Genomic DNA, 18,543 nt, shown 5'->3' with positions numbered 1-18,543 from the left:
TTGCCGACGATGACAGATTTTCCGTCGACGTCGATCTCCCGCGGTGAGCAACTATCCTGTTTATTTGAAATTAAAACGTCAAGGGGGAAAATACTACCTCGTTCTCCAAGTACGGCACGCCTACGTATATTCTTGCTTCCTGCAGAAACCCGTGTCTTCGCCGGCAATTTACGACAAATCGTTGGATTCCGATCGACTTGAAAAAGGAAGTATTTCTAGCCACGTGTATACCTATCCGCAATTATCAATTCATATCATTTATCTACACACGTATCATCGTATGCCTACGCATGGACGGATTATGCTGTCAACTACAATGTAGTCATGTGCGATGGTCAAGTGACAATGTGTAATAATAAGTCAAGGATAGTTGTTGTATCGCAGATTCTCTCCTACATTGCCTACGTACTTCGACTGAATATTGAAAGGAAATTCCAAAATCATCGTTTATTCTCTCGCCGTCAATCACCTAATCATTGGCTCGTCACACTTTCCGTTTTTTTTTACACTTTCCTTATTAAATACTTACGATGAAACTATTAATACTTCGAAAGTGTTCACGGGAACGGTTGTGAACACTTTGCATTATTATCACTAATTTCAACTTTAACAAGATTGCAATTTTTGAAATACCCATCGGGCTCATTGACTTCTACGATCAATTAATTATCGATGTATAGTTTTCATCCTGAGCAAACTGGAGTTCATGTGGAACGGTTAAACGGTGTAAAAAAAATCACTTCAAGTGTTTGGTACACACATGAGACTGAATCGCACGTCCCTATTGTGGCAGTAATATTAGAACTTCAGGAAAATACCGTTGCCGAGTCAGTATCGTAAGACGAGATCGTATAATCGTATTGATCAAGATAATTTTTATTAATTTCTGTCTGAAAACGTATGTGGTTCTCTACGCTATATCTGAAACACCTGAAAAATATATTTCCGAAAATTCATGTCACGCATAACTGTTTGCCACCGAGAATTTGTACACCCAAAATCCCAAACGAAGCTGTGTTTAATTTTTGAACGACACTGGGCTGTCACGGGATACCTTCACCGCACATAATCACAGGGTCGAGTGACACTTGCGGTGAAGTACGGTTGTTACAACGACGGATGCAAACTTAAAAAAATGAAAATGTGGAAGTAATAACGTGTTCGAAGTCACATACAACCAGTATCAAGTACAGTGTCGGATTAGACAAGAAAAGGGGCGAACGTAAGGCGTGGAGCCGTAAATATAGGGTCTTTGCCGTAGTTATGCAATGACTATGTTTATAAGCAATTAAGAGTAACAACGGTGATCAGAAAAGTCAGTGCAGCCTGAGGAGAAAACCGAGGTGGGCTGGGAGCTAGGTTGCCAGAGTTTGTTACCGGACTACGGGAGTTGAGCGAAGATTAGGAAGCTGGCGAGATGCGGCGCGTAAGATGAAAGCTAGTCGGGGGACCGATTACCATACAAAAATTTCTAGGCGGTTCGTAATGAGTAGCAACGGAACGCGGAAGGCAACGGAAGGATGGTCCGCCTTACTCGCTCGTCTTGCAAACTTGATTTCAAACAATTCTCGTCGCTGCTCGTCGCACATTGTCCGGATGACCGTCGACGGTGGATTTAGGTGATTCGTCGTCCAAATATTTCGCTTGTATAAAAAATGCGTGTCTGCTTTTTGGCCGTAAAGATTTCTGTGTAAAAACGGCTGGGGATGAGCGATACCCCAACTCGTGCCTGTTGACGGATAAGCAACGTCGAAGAGGCTCTTTGCTCCCGGCAAACTCCTTGGAGGATATATCGAACGAAGGAATTCTCGTGTTTCGACGCGAGGCGCTCCCGTTATTGTCTTTTGCCGATTGTCAGATGAATCCCGACTCCCGGGGAGAGACGATCTTGATCGATGCTACGCGGAAAAAACGGGGAGACAAATGGGGACTATTCAGTGAATCGTTCAACCTTATGCCCACCAGAGATTTATTTATCTTTGAATAATATGAAGTCGAGATAGGCGCTGGATACATTTTATTTTTGCGCAGTCAGCTGCTGACGGGATCTCGCCGCAGTAGGTGTAGCTACCAGACACGGAAAATTGAATTCCAGCCAAGAAACAGTGGAGCGGAAAAATTCCCGTAGACCTTCCGCTCCGTCGAAATAATCAATAGGTATCTTTGTTTGTCACGTTCGCTACCAGACTGTATATCGTGTCTCACTCTCTTTCTCTCTTTTACTCTCTGCATTCCTTTATTTTCTTTCCTATACACAAGCCAGGACAAATCCCGAAAAAATATCGTAAGAATTTGAACTAACCGAATATCCACATCGTGTTAAAAAAATATCCATTAATTTTTTCTCCTCAGAGTATTTCACAAGCGACCTGCGCCTGCGGCTGGACTAGGGACGGGAGGAAGAGGCAACGGCGGTGTCGGTGGCATCGGTGTGGTCGGAGGCAACGGAGGCGGACTGGGAGTTGACAGCGAGTGTGGAGATGCCCTGAAAAGACGCAAGGTCCACCGATGCGACGTCGCAGGTTGTGACAAAGTTTATACGAAGAGTTCGCACCTGAAAGCTCACAAGAGAACGCACACAGGTTAGTCCAGTACGACGTGCCTCAACCACACTGCCTCCTGCAAAATGTCGTGAAAATTTTTATTCGCCTCTATCGTCACTCGATAAAATCATAAACGGTTTTACAAAGTCTTGGCTGGCTCCGATAATCTGCTACGTGAATCAGATCCATCTAATAGACTCGAGTCTGTCCCGGTAGTCTGCAGGCCTCGAGGTCTGCGAAATGGCCAGATACCCGTACACGTATGCACGATGCCTGGCGGATGTTCGGGGCGTATGCAGGCATAAGGCGGAGAGAATAATTGAACAAAACGACGGGATAATCGGTGCATTGTTAAGCAATCGAGATCGGTATCAGAGATTCATTCATAACAAGGTAACGTGTACGTGGCTTCGTACGCGCATTGTTCCTCGGGGCAATAGTCGCCATACCTATCTTGCGGAATATACGACACCGTCGTCGAACTGCCAGCGATAAAGAATTTTCTCAGAAAGGAGTTAATTAATGACATTACGCCGCGCTGCGTTATTCGCTTTCTCATTTATTATGGATATAAATGCATCGCGGTTTGTTTTGACGTAAACGGTAAAAGGAAATCACTGCTTTGTTACGAGGCAGATTATCCTCGTTAGGATTTCATTCCCACCGTACGTTACCGGCATAGTTGCCAAAATGTGTCCACAGCATGACTCGTTTCCGTTTTTCCATTTAAATTCCTTAACCGGCGCTATGGTGATAGTAGCGAATAAATCTAGTACGTCGCATCTTCTCTCCAGTGTTACGACTGACCCCGGTCTCCTCTGCGTTATAAAATCGTCTTTATGATATCGTATACACGATACACCACGGTAATGATTTTGCGGACCCGTAACGATGGATGATCGGACTTGAGACTCGTTAAAACTCGCGCAGCTCGTGCCTGTGTTTCAAACTGTCGGGCAGACGGTTCGGTGAATCATTGACTTGTACCAGAAGAAGATGGTGGTGGGGAGGGTGTGGTCGTGGGAACCAGGATCTTCCGTCTAGACCAGGGTGCACTATCAAGTCGCGGTTCTCAACCCGCAAATCTCGCACCGCCAATTCCAGTCTATCATTTAAATACAAGGTTACACCTGGCTGCAAGGTTACGGAGAAAAAAAAACAGTACAGCTCTCTGAGTAATAGCTGAAAATGAACTCTACCGCATATATTCAACTTCCTTAGACGGTGGTCAAAATCGTAAAGGAATTGATACGTAATTACACAAAGAATGAGACTACGAGCTATGCTAGTACTGTAAACAGAATTCTTGCTGTCTAGATTCTTTATTTTCACTTTCATTCCGGTGAATACAGTGTAGTTTTTAGTAGGTACTACTCAAATGAGAGTCAAGATGGCGAGAGAGTCGTGTGCGGTTAATTCCTCTTATTTAATCTATCTTCCAAAACTTGTAACATTTTTCAATATTTGTTTGAAACTGAAAAAAAAACCTGGGTGAGATTATCCAAGCCTACACCGTATTTCTTCGAATTGAGTAAATTGCGTAGTTCGGTACAGCATGAGCGCCGTTTTCAGTTTAGCTCGCAAACGGGATTGTAAGAAAACGCGGTGATCTCACGATAGCGTGATGTCTGACGAACGACGGGAGGATGGCTCGGGCGATCTTATGTATTAATTAAAGCGATTTAACTGGCGAATAAACCTGACTCAAACGTCGTATCGCTCCAATCCACGTAGCACGGCTCGATTCCCCCACACTGATCTAGATTCTTGTCAGTTGAAGTCTGTTGATGGAGCAAAGCTTGTTAATGTAGGATCCCCTCATACAATTCAGATTTTTTCCTTGCCACTTGCGGACAGGAGCTCTTAACAAGTAGTATCAAAAATGCACAGACCATTTGATGTTGGAGTAAGAATTTCCCAAAAATATACCTTATATTGATTATTTTCTTGTTAGCTAGTGCTCTTTTTTGACATTTGCGAATCGATCGTAAGAAAAAGGAAAAATCGTTCACGTTGAGTACGTAAATAATTTAATTTGAACACGGTGTTGTCAAATAGCCTTATACGATATCTGTGACACTGTAGGTAATCCGAACTCTCCTGTCGAGAATACGGGCACGACCGGCAAACATATTATCTTCCTTAATTCAACGGCGACGCGGTCAAATACAAAGATAACATTTGTATAACACTTTTACAGTTAGCTAATAATTTACCGTGACTGTCAAGATTCCCTGTAATTAGTAATTACTCGGACTCTTCTGCCGATCGTGCAGAGAAGGAGTCTTGTTCTGTACTTAAATTCTAAAACACTTGACCAGCATAAGCAATACTCAAGCATACTGGGAGAGGAGCCTATCGCGTCGTTATTTATCTAAAGCCCCGTCTCGAACCCGGACCGCATCTTCGCGAGTACCTATATCACATTTAAGACAAATGGTACTACGAAAATACGTGCAGATAAATAAACTGTTCGTACATACATACATACATACATACACGCATACATACATGACTACATATGTATATAAATACCCACTCGGTATGCGTGGACATAAGTCCGTCAGACTCGCAACTCTCCGCTCATGAGCGGACGGGCTTAACCATAACGTGCCAAGATCCTCAGAACCAGTGATTAAATAATCAAGCTGAGCTCACAGGTGGCTTCTCTAGTCGGATGCACAAGTGCGCATCCCGTCCTCCGCGTGCGCTGAACAATCCCAGCACCTGACCGACGATGACTGTCATATTTTGTTGGCAACGGGAAGCGCCCCCAGATCTTTGGGCGTGATGCTCGGGTTTTTCCTCGAGGAGGTCGGAGGCCGCGTCCGGGACGTCGAGGCCAGTGGGACCGTCTTGGCATTCGTGATCGCCGCTGAGACTGGCAGCCGGTAGCATTTTTGTCACTACCAAATCCGAGCAGCGAGTAAAACGAAGTCGGTAAATAAAAACTTACCGTTCGTCCATCGCTTTAGAATTGACGCTCTGATGAAGGTCCCATAAAATTTTCACCTTCGGAACCTTACAGCGTCGTGCGCAGTTCGCGCGGTCTTTGCGAAGTTCGAGTCTAGTCGAGTTTGCGAAAGGGCAGTGTTAAGCATGGAAGGTGAGCAGCAGCACCGCGCTGGTCTTAAAACGGTAATGAGGTCGCGGCACGAACCGAAGTATTTTTCTCACGCACTTACATTCGGCACGAGAGAGCGAGTCACACGACGACGTAAGTCGCAGGTAAGATTAGGCGGCCCGGCGGTGTGAACCTTGATGGATTTTGGGCGGTTCCCAGATCTTTCCGGCCAAGCAAACAGACGCGTTAACCACGAACCTCTAATCAAGCTGTGTTACTCGACACTTTAATTCGCCTCATTTTACGAGGAACGGTATATGTCCCAAAGCAATTCTCTACCCGTGAACACGTAGCCAACACAAATTATTCGGGAGTCTCTCTCGGCCTCTGTCCGGGGCTTAGATCATTAAACACGGAACTCTCATCATCTGCTGAAAGGCGCCTTCAAAAATCACTAACTCTGATGCTGAATCCGGGTTTTTTCTCCGTAACGTATAATGAATTGAATTTATACTTGAGCTGTCGTCAAAATCCCATGTCTTGAGCGTCGAACGAATTTGCTCGTGAAAATTTTTCATTGCAGAGAAACACTCGAGCCGATTTCTCCACTGGTCAACAATTCTGATTCACAATGCGAGTGCAGAACGGTAGACTTTTGCGATAGTGCAAATAACAAATGAGATCACCGAGGTAACGCGATGTTCATTGGCACACTGCAATAGTGTATGTAACTGATGTAAAGAGAACAGGTCGAAAAGTCTAATGAAAAGGTAGAGTATCGTTATTAATGGTGGAACATACATACGTCAGTTACCTGGCCTATAGAAAAAGAACGAGCCACCTTTCGCACTTAAAGACTCATTCAAGTATTATATGCTACTTTTAAATTGCTAATTACTCCCTAATTACGCAACTAACGCGCGCTGACCATCGCGCTTCCATGTCATTGCACTCTGCACATACATATAATGTATTATCTCGCGCGATTCTGTATGAGAATTGCAAAGTCCAAGGTACTAACAGTGTGTAAAGAAAGGTAGAATTGGTTTTTTCCAAGGAAAAGAATAGATGTAGAGTAGATAGCGAATCGCATATCGATCTTACCGCAGTATACGAGCCCGTATACGTACAATATTTGAAGAAAGGTTAATCAAACGAGGAATCATTCGTCAAAAGAACGACGTACGCCTACGTATACATCACGCCTCGTTGCGTAAAAGTTGATAATATTATGCATTATTGACGCCCGTCAAAGACCTCCCTCCGCCCCGCGAACGTCTGCAACGGGTGACTTGATCCTGGAATATGATCTACGATCGTTGACTGGTGTCACGACGGACTCGGCAGACCCAGTTCCCAGGGGGCACTCTGGTTCTGATCACGATCAGATCCGAGCCCTCCGCGCTCGTTGCCCAAGCGAACAATCACTTTGATTGACAGGTGGTGAAACGTGCCTTGCAGCTCGTGTGAGGCAAACGAAACTCACGGCAATCACCGGGTGGCTTCGCCGTTACGTTAAAATTCACCCCGGACGAACGGTTTAATTGTTGTTTTTGATTTATTTTTTTTATTCTCTTTATGCTTTATTATATATTTTTCCCAGGTGTTTATAAATTGAGCGAACCGTGGAGACTTCGAACGTAACGGAGATATAGTGTTTTCTGTAGGAAGAGGTATTCAAAAAACTAAATGAAACAATCAACGGCGTGATCATAATAACGAGCCGTTGCAACACGAGAAGTGCTTTTTAGACTCTCACCGAGATTTACCCACGGAATAACCCATTTCGTTTTGTTGAAATTCCAACTTTTTTAAATATTTCTTTCTCTTCTTTTTATACTCGATTTGTATAAACGTACAGTTTTACTGGGCGTCAAATTAAAATCGTGACAATATTATTTATGATCGTATAAATAACCGACAACGGTAATGCGCCTTAAGGTCTTTGCGGTAAAAAGAGTTAATGATTTTATCAAGCTTGAGAGAGGGAGAGTTAAATGATCTTCTGCGAGAAAGGAAAATAAATTAATTGAAATAGGAGGAACAAAAAATACCAAGTGATAAATGATCGTTACCATTAAATCCTCATATCGCCCATATCTCTCACAATTATGGACTCGGACGTGCACCTTATCCCACGTCTTTAAAAACACTTCCCGTGTGCCGCGCTTGAAATTTCTCCGAGTATAATAATACGAATTTGCTTGTATCATGCAGGTACGCGAGCAGAATTATTCTAAATCTCGTTGGGATATCGTAACGAATGATCGTTCCCCTGAAATCTGTTTGTTTGTCTGAAAAGTAATACGAAGAAGATGGCCGTACAAGAGCCACAGAGAGTATACACAAAGCACCGCCGGAGAGATTTCTATCGCGGATCGTCATTGCTCGATATTTTACCGATGCCTATTCGAATCCTCGTTCTCTTCCTCGTGACGCGAAGGGTGAATACAGAGGTCAATCCGTATTCACCCTCCTCGGAGTTCGTCTATCGATCAGAGTGGTTGCTTGTTTAATTTTTTTATTTTTTTTCTCGTTTTTTTTCTCGACTCTTAAGTACACCCTGTCGTTATCTCAGGTCTAATCGGGAAACAGGCGGGCATTTGACAAAAAAACGAGTCGAGTTCAAACGAATCCCAATCACCATATTTCGCCGGCGAGTCGCTGGGGTCAGGAATTCCACCGCAAAACGACCAGTATGCATGTCATTCGGTTTTACTCGGGGCGCGGGGTTCCGGCTGCATGTGAGTTAGATCGCGGCCGAAGGTAGGCACAAGGTACATGCGTGCCATGCCGATCACGACGGTGCATTATCTCATCGGTATGAACCGTTATTTCCGTCGTCGTCGAAGGGAACAACTCACCATCCGTCGACGACCTCATGTGGCGGCGTGGGTCGACCCTTCGCACGACTTGTGCACATCGTGCATGCGAAAAACGCGTTTGCAGTCATGTTCGGCCGCACGCGGTAGCGAATCGAGAATTAATCTTTTTTTCTCCCCGTTTTATCCTTACAGGGGAAAAGCCGTATCAGTGCACGTGGGTGGGATGCACGTGGAAGTTTGCGAGGTCGGACGAATTGACGCGGCATTACCGAAAGCATACCGGTCAAAAACCGTTCAAGTGCCACCTTTGTCAGCGTTCCTTTTCAAGGAGCGATCACTTGTCTCTCCATATGAAGAGGCACTGATCGTCGTCGCGGCCGCGTTACGTCGAAAGCCGAAGAAGAATCCTACAGCTACGACGTTCGAGTACATTCGGGACCTGATGAGCCCCTCCCCGAGGAGAGACTACACGATATGCCTGCCAGGTGAGGACGGGTCGAGGAGGGGAGCACTAGAAAAACAAAATAAATAAAAAGATTAAATAAAAACGTTCACTAGATTTAGAAGTCTTAGAATGAAAGAGGGAAACGATTTAGTTGAGTGGTTTTACCTTGACGTATGAACAAATCCACTACAATATACATATGATAAATGTAGTATACATACGTACGTATATCCAGGTAGCGCCGTACTTTAAAATTCAACGCTGTATGGTATTCAAATTTGTGTGTTATTTTACATATACGTATATCAGTCCGCGCAAACCTCGGTTCAGTTACGGCCAGGGGTATAAAACCACGCGATCACGGATTGGCCGCAGTTTGTTACAGGTACGGATGCTCCGTGCAGAAACTGTTCAAACGAAGAATTTCAATTACGCAACAATATTTTAATCGAAAAGTTAGTATTTCAGAAGAAGAAAAAAAAAAATGAAAATGGTGGAAAGATGAAAAAAAAATAAATAAATAACTAAATAAAAACCGCTGCGGGTTCAGCACGATAAACGTCATACGATGGTAAAGAATTCTCCATTTTTAGCTTAATTTTTTAATAATTCGTTCCAATTCCAATTAACTTGATACGATTAAATAAGGCCAGCTCAACTAGTCTAGAGCGTTATAGTAATGATCCACTGACAAGGGAAGAGGAAAAAAAAGTGAAGAATATTGAATTAAAAAAAAAAATAGAGCCAGTAATAATACAATATTTAGGATAAATAATAACGATTACGAATAAATAATTAAAGTATGTTACTAAATAAATAAAGTAAAACTCCGATAACGGAGCTTGGGACTTAGCATGCTCAGTTAAATGAAATATACAATCGTGATGAATCTAATAAGCAATGTGAAAACAAAATTGAGTAAATTAAAATAAATAATTAGGGTGAATTTTAGAAACTATTCAAAATGCACAAAGAATTTCGCGTTTAGGAATGGACAATCGATGAATCTGTAAATTCTAAGAGCCAGTATTAGACGTCTGTATGCGTAAATCACTGCAATGGATCAGTCAAGACCTCTCTCGAATCTTTGCGAAACTAATTTCGTACTACGTAATCTCTGTCGCGTCCCGAAACAATAATAATATATATGGTATTACATACCGTACGCAATTGTTTTTTCGCGATCGATTGACAGATTCGATCTGAATATATATAGGTATATATATTTGTATATTCAAGCAATAGACGTTCTAAATTAAAAGTGTAAAATTAAATTTAAAAAATCTATACTATTATGATAGAATGCCAGTTAACGGACAGTATATCGTAAGTACCTATAACTATGTTATACTTCGATCTAGCGAATTCGATATGTACCTACATACTTATTTAATCTCAGCTCAAAATTTTCATGCACTTCTGTTGATGATACTGGAAGATGCCTAAATGAAAATCTCGGTATGAATCGCAAGGACGCGCGAATTTCAACACTCAAAAACGCGTTCACCGGACGTTTTAATCTTTCGCAAACTTCATTTGTCTTAAGTTTTGTACGTAATATTTTGCACTCTAGACAACCGTAAAAACTTTACAAGTTAAATAAAAATAAATAAGTTAATAAATCTAGCATTCTTTTAGTTTGTAAAATAATTTTAGCTTTCGTCGCACCGCCGATTGCAAAGAACTGCCACAAATGTGACAGGGCTGGGAGAAGGGGGAGGTAGATAGAGAAAAAGGAGAGCGTTGCGAAAAAAGCGACACGGATGAGTTCAGTATCGTCCGTGTAACAGACACACACTTACGCTCTGTAAATCGGCTGTACAGCGCGTTCATTATCGATTAGCTAATATTTTATTTTTCTTAACGATGAATAACGATAATTAATAAATATACTAAAGATAGAGAAACTTTGAAACAATGGAACAAGATGCCAGTATATACTAGAGCCAGTTATCCTAAAACCTCTACGTATAAGATTACATATACTATAGAGAAGAAAAGCAAAATGAGAAAAAAAAAATAACAATAATAATAATCAATTAACTTTATCGCATACGCTACTTTATCATATAGGAAATAGTGCCTTGAATAAGATTAAGGAGTCCAATAGTAGTCTGTTAAGCTATGCCGTTGTATACATACTTCAGTTACTGTAGTGCCTTGAGAAACTGCATTCACCTTAAATTCCGCAACACCTGCGTATATTCGGCCCATCGTTTCCATTCGTTTTTCCAAAATCCATACCTTCCGTTGATTTTTCAAAACTCTCAAACCCGCGCACCGCGGCGAGTGAAGAATGGGAACAGCGCGGCGGGGTTTATCGCGAGGACGTAGATTACATTAATTTCGGTGTCTCTTTGGAGTTATGAAATTCAATACCGAAGCCGAGGACCCGCCCGGCCCGCCACCCAAGAAGAGCTCGACCCGATCCCGATGAGTGATATCGTTGTAACTTCCTTTTAAGGAATTTCTTGAGCGGCCTGAAGGCGTTAGTAACTCGAGTACAGCTTGCGTGATGAGCGATGCCCCTCGTCTCCCGACGGCACCGCATTTGACCATTGTCATTTATTCGATTTTCAGGCGCGTCTCTCATCTCCGTATGGTAATCGCGATTCAGCCAATACGGCGTCGTTTCGACCTCGCCTATTTTTTTCTATTTAATTTTGCTCTTTTCTTCCATTTTTTATCGGACTGTAATGATGCACCATGTGCAGCGACGTGCGGACCCTGGAACAGTCTTGACACCTGCCAGTAATTATGCGTGTAATCCCTGCAGTTTCGCAGTTTTTGTCATATGATCCAGCGATTTTGGCTCTTTAAACATGCAACTGCACGGCGTGTCTCAATACCGGCAATGCTGTACAAAAGTCAAGCAGAAACCTGACCAGATGTCCATAAAATCAAGCCTAAGCCCCTCCAGCTTATTTCTTATGGTAATACTCACGCCCATTCAATTTTCCCTAGATGGTCATCTATGAATGGATAGGAAGTAGGCGAAGGATCGTTTCAGTTGAACGCAAAACCGTTTGCTTTGAGGGCCCCACCCAACGATACGATATTTGCATTTCAAGTGCCTTAAGAGAGACGCGAGTAGTAAACGACTAATCAATTAATCTTATACTCGGTCGATTCGATGGGTGAAGAATCTTGACCGTGATTATGCGACACCGAAATTTCTCTAACTTTTTCTTATGCCTGTTATTGCCAACCTCGGTCGAATTTCAAACATTTCAAGTCTCGCATAATTCTACTGCACGCTATGAGCGCTCGGCCAGTATTTGGTTCAATTTTTTAATAAACTTTTATTTAGATAATTTTACCCGCGTTCAGTGATGCGTAAATTGTTTCTCTACGAAAAATATTAACTGACGAACTAAAAGATGAATTGAGAAAGCAACACAAAAATAGAACCGACTGCACCTGCAGATTTTTTCGCAGATTTCATTTCGAGAACCTAGAAGACAGATGAAGTAGCCACGGTATCATTTTCAAGTGTATTTAGCATCATGATGCCGTTTTTAGGCCAGTCATATAATGTAAAATACGAAGCTCGATAAAACTAATACTTACAACCGAAATGTTGTGTACCTACATGTACTCCTAACTGCTCAAACCTATTTGGTGCTTTTGTACGTATTTAGAGAAAAAAAATCAATAAATAAGTGAATAATAAAAATGATTGAAACGCTGTAATGAATACAAACAGACAATACGTTGTAACGGCACTCAATTAGTAGAGTCGCAATCTCGGCTGTAGAGGGCTTGGACATTGAGAAGACGAAAGCTTTTTACAACTTTAGCAATATTTTTTGAGCTATAATTATCTCATGATAAAGTATAGTCGAAGTGTATATTGCGTAGATATCATGTAATAATAATAAACATTTGACAGAGTTCACATAATAATAACGATATTGACTTGAACTACTAGTTCGTAAGCTGGTAATATAATATCTAATTATTGTAAAAAGTTTGTAAAGCTAGTAAGTATGTAAGGAGAAAAGAAATTCATATACATGGATAACGGATATAATATACATATAACGTGTAATAAATGCATTATACCCTATATCATGATAATATTATGAGTTTCATCGATACAACTAATGGGGGCCAGTAATTCTCTCTCGGATCTCGCACGGATTTATACACTATACGGCGCGCCGGATGCCGCGAAATTTCCAATTTTCTCTTGATCGATACCGCAAAGTACTCCATTCGCTTTTCCGGCTAGTCTCTCGAGATGCCGATGATAACTTTAAAATGAGGTCAGTCAAAGCGAATGGCGTACTGCGGAGAGGATCGACGTTTTGCAAAACAATTCGAGCAGGGCACCACTGATACATACAGGTAAAAGCTGTATTTGCAAGTCGTTGAGTGTTACGACTGAATGCATATGAGACACTTTTACCGACTATATATCGCGGGTGTTCGGGTAGCTCGAAACGGACAAGCAACGCGTTCAAATCGGAAATACAAGAGCAGCGTATCAGCGCGCCACTAACTATTAATCGTTAAGTAATAATGATAATATTTTACGTTGAATAGAAAAATGATGTAGAACAATAATAATATATTACCGCGATCACTGCATAAAAAAGGCATTATTTTCAACATTTCAAGTTTTTACTACTACTACTACTACTACTACTACTACTACGACTACTACCACTACCACTACCACTACCACTACTACTCCTAATACTGTACTACTATTACTATTACTGCTACTATGCGTTGCTTGAAGAATTTTTTATATTACGTATCACGCGTTCTCACATTAGTAGAGGTTTACGAGCGTAATACCCTATATATTATCTATAATAAATTATGTAAATGAGGTTGTAATTATTATATTCTTATATATATAATTGTTATTAATTGATGCGTATATTTGATTTGGAATAATTTATTTATTGTATGACAATTTAAAAAACATATATATATATATATATATACGTTATCAATATGCGTGTATCCTGCGAAAAAATAGTAGAATTCATTAATCTATTAGATAAATTGTTGTTTTCTTTTTTTTTTTATTATTTGTCTCTTTACGTTTTTTTCTTTGTGTTTTTTTTACGACATACTGTAAGTACGATGAAATATTGAATAAATATTTGATATTGGCCCATGATTCCTAATAGGAGTAAAATATATAATTATATTATATATGCAAATCGGACATAATAATGATCGATACATGTGTTACGTTAAATATCAAATTGTTGGGTTGTGTGTGTATATAATATATATTCAAAAGCATCGCGTACGTGTGGCAGCACAACATTACACTTATATATATATACATCTATAGATTTTATTATTATTGAAGCCGATGGTCACATATTTTAGATATATTATTATTATTACTATTATCACTATTATTATTCTTATTATTATTATTATTATTATTATTATTATTATTATTATTATTATTATTATTATTATTATTATTATTATTATTATTATTATTATTATTATTATTATTATTATTATTATTATTATTATTGTATTTGGCAGGGTTATGAGATTAAAATTGAGAAAACGTAGTTTTCACCGTTTACCTTATTTTATTTGTTCCAGCCTACCTGTGATCATCGTAGAATCGATCCCAATGTCCACCTACTAATCCATGATATGTATAATTTTTCAAGGATTCGGCGACTATTTAAAATCGAGCTCTGAACCAATCCGGGTCCATTTCTGCCCGCGAGCCCCTCCATAAAAATGGTTACAATATTTACCCGTAATATTACGATTACTCGATACAACGAGAGGCTGCGGAGGCTAACAGTGGGGCATAAAATTTTGTGACGTTGAATGGGGATAATTAAAGTCAGTGCCGGTCAGTTTGGGCTGGAGCATTTATGGATACACTTCGCAGGAGAAAGAAAGGGAGGCCTACGAACAGCTACGTTATTCACGCATGTGTAATGCTTCGGTAGGTTCCAGCGTGCAGGTAAAGGTTACACCTGTTAACGGGATAAACGACCGAAAGAATGAAGCTACCTACGTATGCGTCGTGTATATATAATTTATAGTAAGTATTAGTCGTTGCGAAATACGCGGGTACGGATGTAAGCTCTACGTGGATGCACACGTTGCACCCAAGTCTCTCGGCGAACTGCCCTTGGCGCGAAACCTAGCGTCTTGCCCGCGTTGCGAAATGACCGCTGTACCCAGGATTCATACCCATGCGGCGGTAATCGGGAAGCGAAATCGTGACGCATTCGCAGGTCGGCCTATCATAATATGATATAATAAAATTGGAAACGGCGGGTATCCCCCGCACACAAAGAGCGTACATTGCCGAGCGTACTTACATCGGATGCTAAGTGGTCCGCATTATTCCCGTATAATATGCATGAGGGTGGAGAGTAGTCGAAGGGCGCCGAGGGGCAAACGAATGTAGCATCTATAATTCGCGGTGTAATTTATCCCGCGGGCAGGCACCGCGGTAATTCCAGCGAAACTAGACTAATGCCTCGGCGTTACTGTTACGACTACTGAAATATGAAATCCACGGGCTCGTGTAGCCGCGATGTGTGCACCACCGGCTACTTATAACTCTCGGCAAACCCTGCAGTGCCACTGCCATGCCGCCCGTGCTAACACGGCAGTCGCGGTTCCACGGTATCCACCGCTCACCTACGCCAACATAATTCTGTAAAGCGAGCTTGTTCCGCTATGATAAATGCCCTCCAGGCGTTACTCAAAATCCTCGATCTCCGCCGCTGGGTATATCGTTGCAACATTCGCAGGATTCTTCGGAAGCGGATCCTCGGCTGTGCGGTGTAACTTGATCGTGTGCAATTGCTGGTAGCGGAATTCTAGACGGAGCAAATTCGCAATAGACTTGCAATGGCTGACCTGCCATCCGCGGGTTGCCATTATACACTCGCACCTCTGCAACACATGATCGCGAGCGGGATTCTTGAACGTTGGCAAATGAAGAGGATCGGGATCACGCGAGATGAAGGTGAAAATCCTTTCTAATGACCGTGTGATAAAATTATAATTTTTACTTTTCAAGATTCGTGTCTGTTGGTTACTATTATTCAACTCGCGCTTGTTAATCACGATGATTCCGGGAAAGGTACGAAAGTAATCCCGCTGCACGAGATTATGGAAATTTTATCAATTTATTGTCTAGAAACCCTGACGCCGCGGTGTAAGAAGTAAAAAACCGTAAGTGAACACAACGATTGTGGGATTGAATCTTAATTGCCGCATGTAGTAATTCAAACTGATCGACGTTGAATATCGTATAAAATTGGATCTAACTATAGAGTGCGGGGAAACCGGATAATTACACGACCATTGATCAGGTGTGGCTGAGAGTTAATAGCGATAACTGGAACAACAAATCTAATTAAAGCTGGAGCAATCCTATGCCGATCGTAAAGACTGTTCCCTTGGGAATATCCTGGCTGTGTCCGTGGATACGACGCTGAAGCTTGTGAAGCTGCAACGCCGTTCCGCTCCCCGAGATTTATAGAGTTGGGTGTAGACTTCGTAAGTAACGCGATCTAGAGAGCCTCTCGGCTCTATACATGTATAGTCGCGATATTAGCGGGTGTGAACGTTCTGCTACAATCGCCGTTAAACCCCGGTTTCAATAATCAACTCCAACTTAGTAGCCTGATAGCGATACCTACCCACAGAATTTAGATCCATGAATCTTTCGCCCGAAATTTTTCTGCGATCAAATAGCAGCAACAACTGTGTTCGAAACAATAACAAGGACAAAAACGAAAGAAAAATTGTTAAACATTATTGCGCCTGGTGAATTACACCGCCGTCGTATACAGAGCCCAGGCTACGCGTCGTTTCGGACGCGCATTCAGACTCCTAGGACTCCAAGAACCTGGCAGTGTTCCAGGTTCCTGGACGCGGTGCGCGGTAAAAAGCTTACACAAACGCGTTTGTATATAAGGAATGGTGCGGGTAAGAAGAAACAGGCCGGCGCTCTACAGCGACTCGACCACTCCGACCACGTGTGCGAGCCATCTACGATGAACAATTAATAATCCCGCCATCTTGACAATATAGAGAAGTGGTTTTTCATTAATTTCGAAGAAAGGATCGCGTGCGTTTACAGTCGCTCGCTGCTCGAACAGCTCAACCTCCCGTGCCTTCGAGCCTTCTGCAATTTAGTCCGATGTCCAGCCGAGAAAGTGTCGAGTAGGTATCTGTGAAGGGGTGAGCGCAGCGATAATTCTTTTATTTTTTCGCACATAACATCATTACAGTAGTTAATTACGTACAGTCCTGTGACGTATAACGATCAGGTGAAAGTTACACGATCGTTGAGGAGCTTCTCTCTACTTGGTAAAAGTATATTTGTACTAAAAGTGATTGTCGTGCCAATTGGATGTCGTTTGCTGTAAATTTTCGTAATTTTGGAATCCTCCAGTTAGATGTCAGAAGTCTTTCGTGAACTGCGGTGGTTCGAATCGCATCTTACGTTCGAAAGCTTGCATGATAGAACGCAAATGCGAAAGCTGCACACAATTGAACCGATTTAATTGAAATTCGCTACTTCCTTCAGTTACACTCAAAAGAATCGAGAAATGGATATTCAATTTACGTGGTGAAGAAATTTTGGATCAATGTATTTGCCGATTAGTTCAACTACGAGATTATATCTATCGTTGAATCCAATATATGCTCAGCATGGAACCCGTTTCGGAAGCATGAATTGTACGAATTACACGGCGGATGTAACGGAATTCTGACCACATCCTCTTTGTTCCAGGCTGTTCGCATAGTTGTTTGAGCCTCACGTAAGATTTAATCGACAGCTAATATCGTAACGATAATCTTTAATAGCGCTGTCAGTGTTGCGCCACTGCTCGGGTGAACAGCATGCAGCAAGCAAACATTTTGATGCGTGTGCCCCAAAAGATATCCTGCCAATCTTTTTGATAGATCACAACATGACCCAGTATACCCATCGTTGTAGAAAGCAATGAATGCTCGCTATTTCCCAAACGGAAACAACGGAGAATAGTTCGCGTGGCAAATTTAGTCCAAGGATTGAAAAGGTCGCAATAAATTTGCAGAAACTTTTATCCACAGGGATAGTTGGTCAAACCAGCGTATCAAATTGTTTGAATTACAGGAAATTTCCGGTTAATCGCCGCCTGCTTTGCAATCGTTACAAAATTATAAATAATGGAAGGACTCCGGTGTTTCGACATTGCACAAGGCTGTAAGGTATATCCGACGATTATTCATAAAAGAGTATTGCCACGTACAAACTGGCAGTATCGATTCCCAACACGTGTCTAGAACTAGATCAGATCGTTTCTTGACATGCGTCTGTCGATTCGATTGATGGAAATGTAAAAAAGAAAATCTGCCACAATTATCGCATAGCGCTGAAGTTACAAATATGGCTGTGGCAGTCGGTTCCCCTTTCCCCGCCAAACTCCAAAGGTAAGTGTACATGCGCCTACCTACATGCCCGTACGTACTTGGAAAATATAACTCGAAGCGCCACTCGCCGCCAGAAGAAGTGAGATCTTCATTACTAACAACGGTGACGCGGAGTTATGATTTACACAGTGCGGTATCCCTAAGATAAAACTTGATAGCACTAGGATATCTCTTTGATATACCGTCCGTTCCGAAGTCTCTTGGAATTCCTTGAAAGTTTCC

The 18,543-nt window shown here is 41.7% G+C and overlaps 1 protein-coding gene across 2 annotated transcripts in view; it reads left to right on the top strand.

The window, feature by feature from the left end:
• LOC124215806 (uncharacterized) overlaps positions 1-10,969 on the top strand; it is a 262,163-nt gene extending 251,194 nt beyond the window's left edge. For both annotated transcript variants that reach the window (XM_046619560.2, XM_046619559.1), the window contains 2 exons: positions 2,353-2,582; positions 8,625-10,969. In XM_046619560.2, the coding sequence (XP_046475516.1) occupies positions 2,353-2,582; positions 8,625-8,797 (403 nt within the window). In that variant the 3' untranslated portion in view covers positions 8,798-10,969. The remainder of the gene's footprint in view (positions 1-2,352; positions 2,583-8,624) is intronic.
• The last annotated feature ends 7,574 nt before the right edge of the window (positions 10,970-18,543 follow it).

The sequence above is a fragment of the Neodiprion pinetum genome, chromosome 4 (genome assembly GCF_021155775.2).
Source record: "Neodiprion pinetum isolate iyNeoPine1 chromosome 4, iyNeoPine1.2, whole genome shotgun sequence".
NCBI classification, from domain to species: domain Eukaryota; kingdom Metazoa; phylum Arthropoda; class Insecta; order Hymenoptera; family Diprionidae; genus Neodiprion; species Neodiprion pinetum.
The sequence above is the reverse complement of the archived record's forward strand: the minus strand, read 5'-3'. Positions and strand labels throughout refer to the sequence as shown.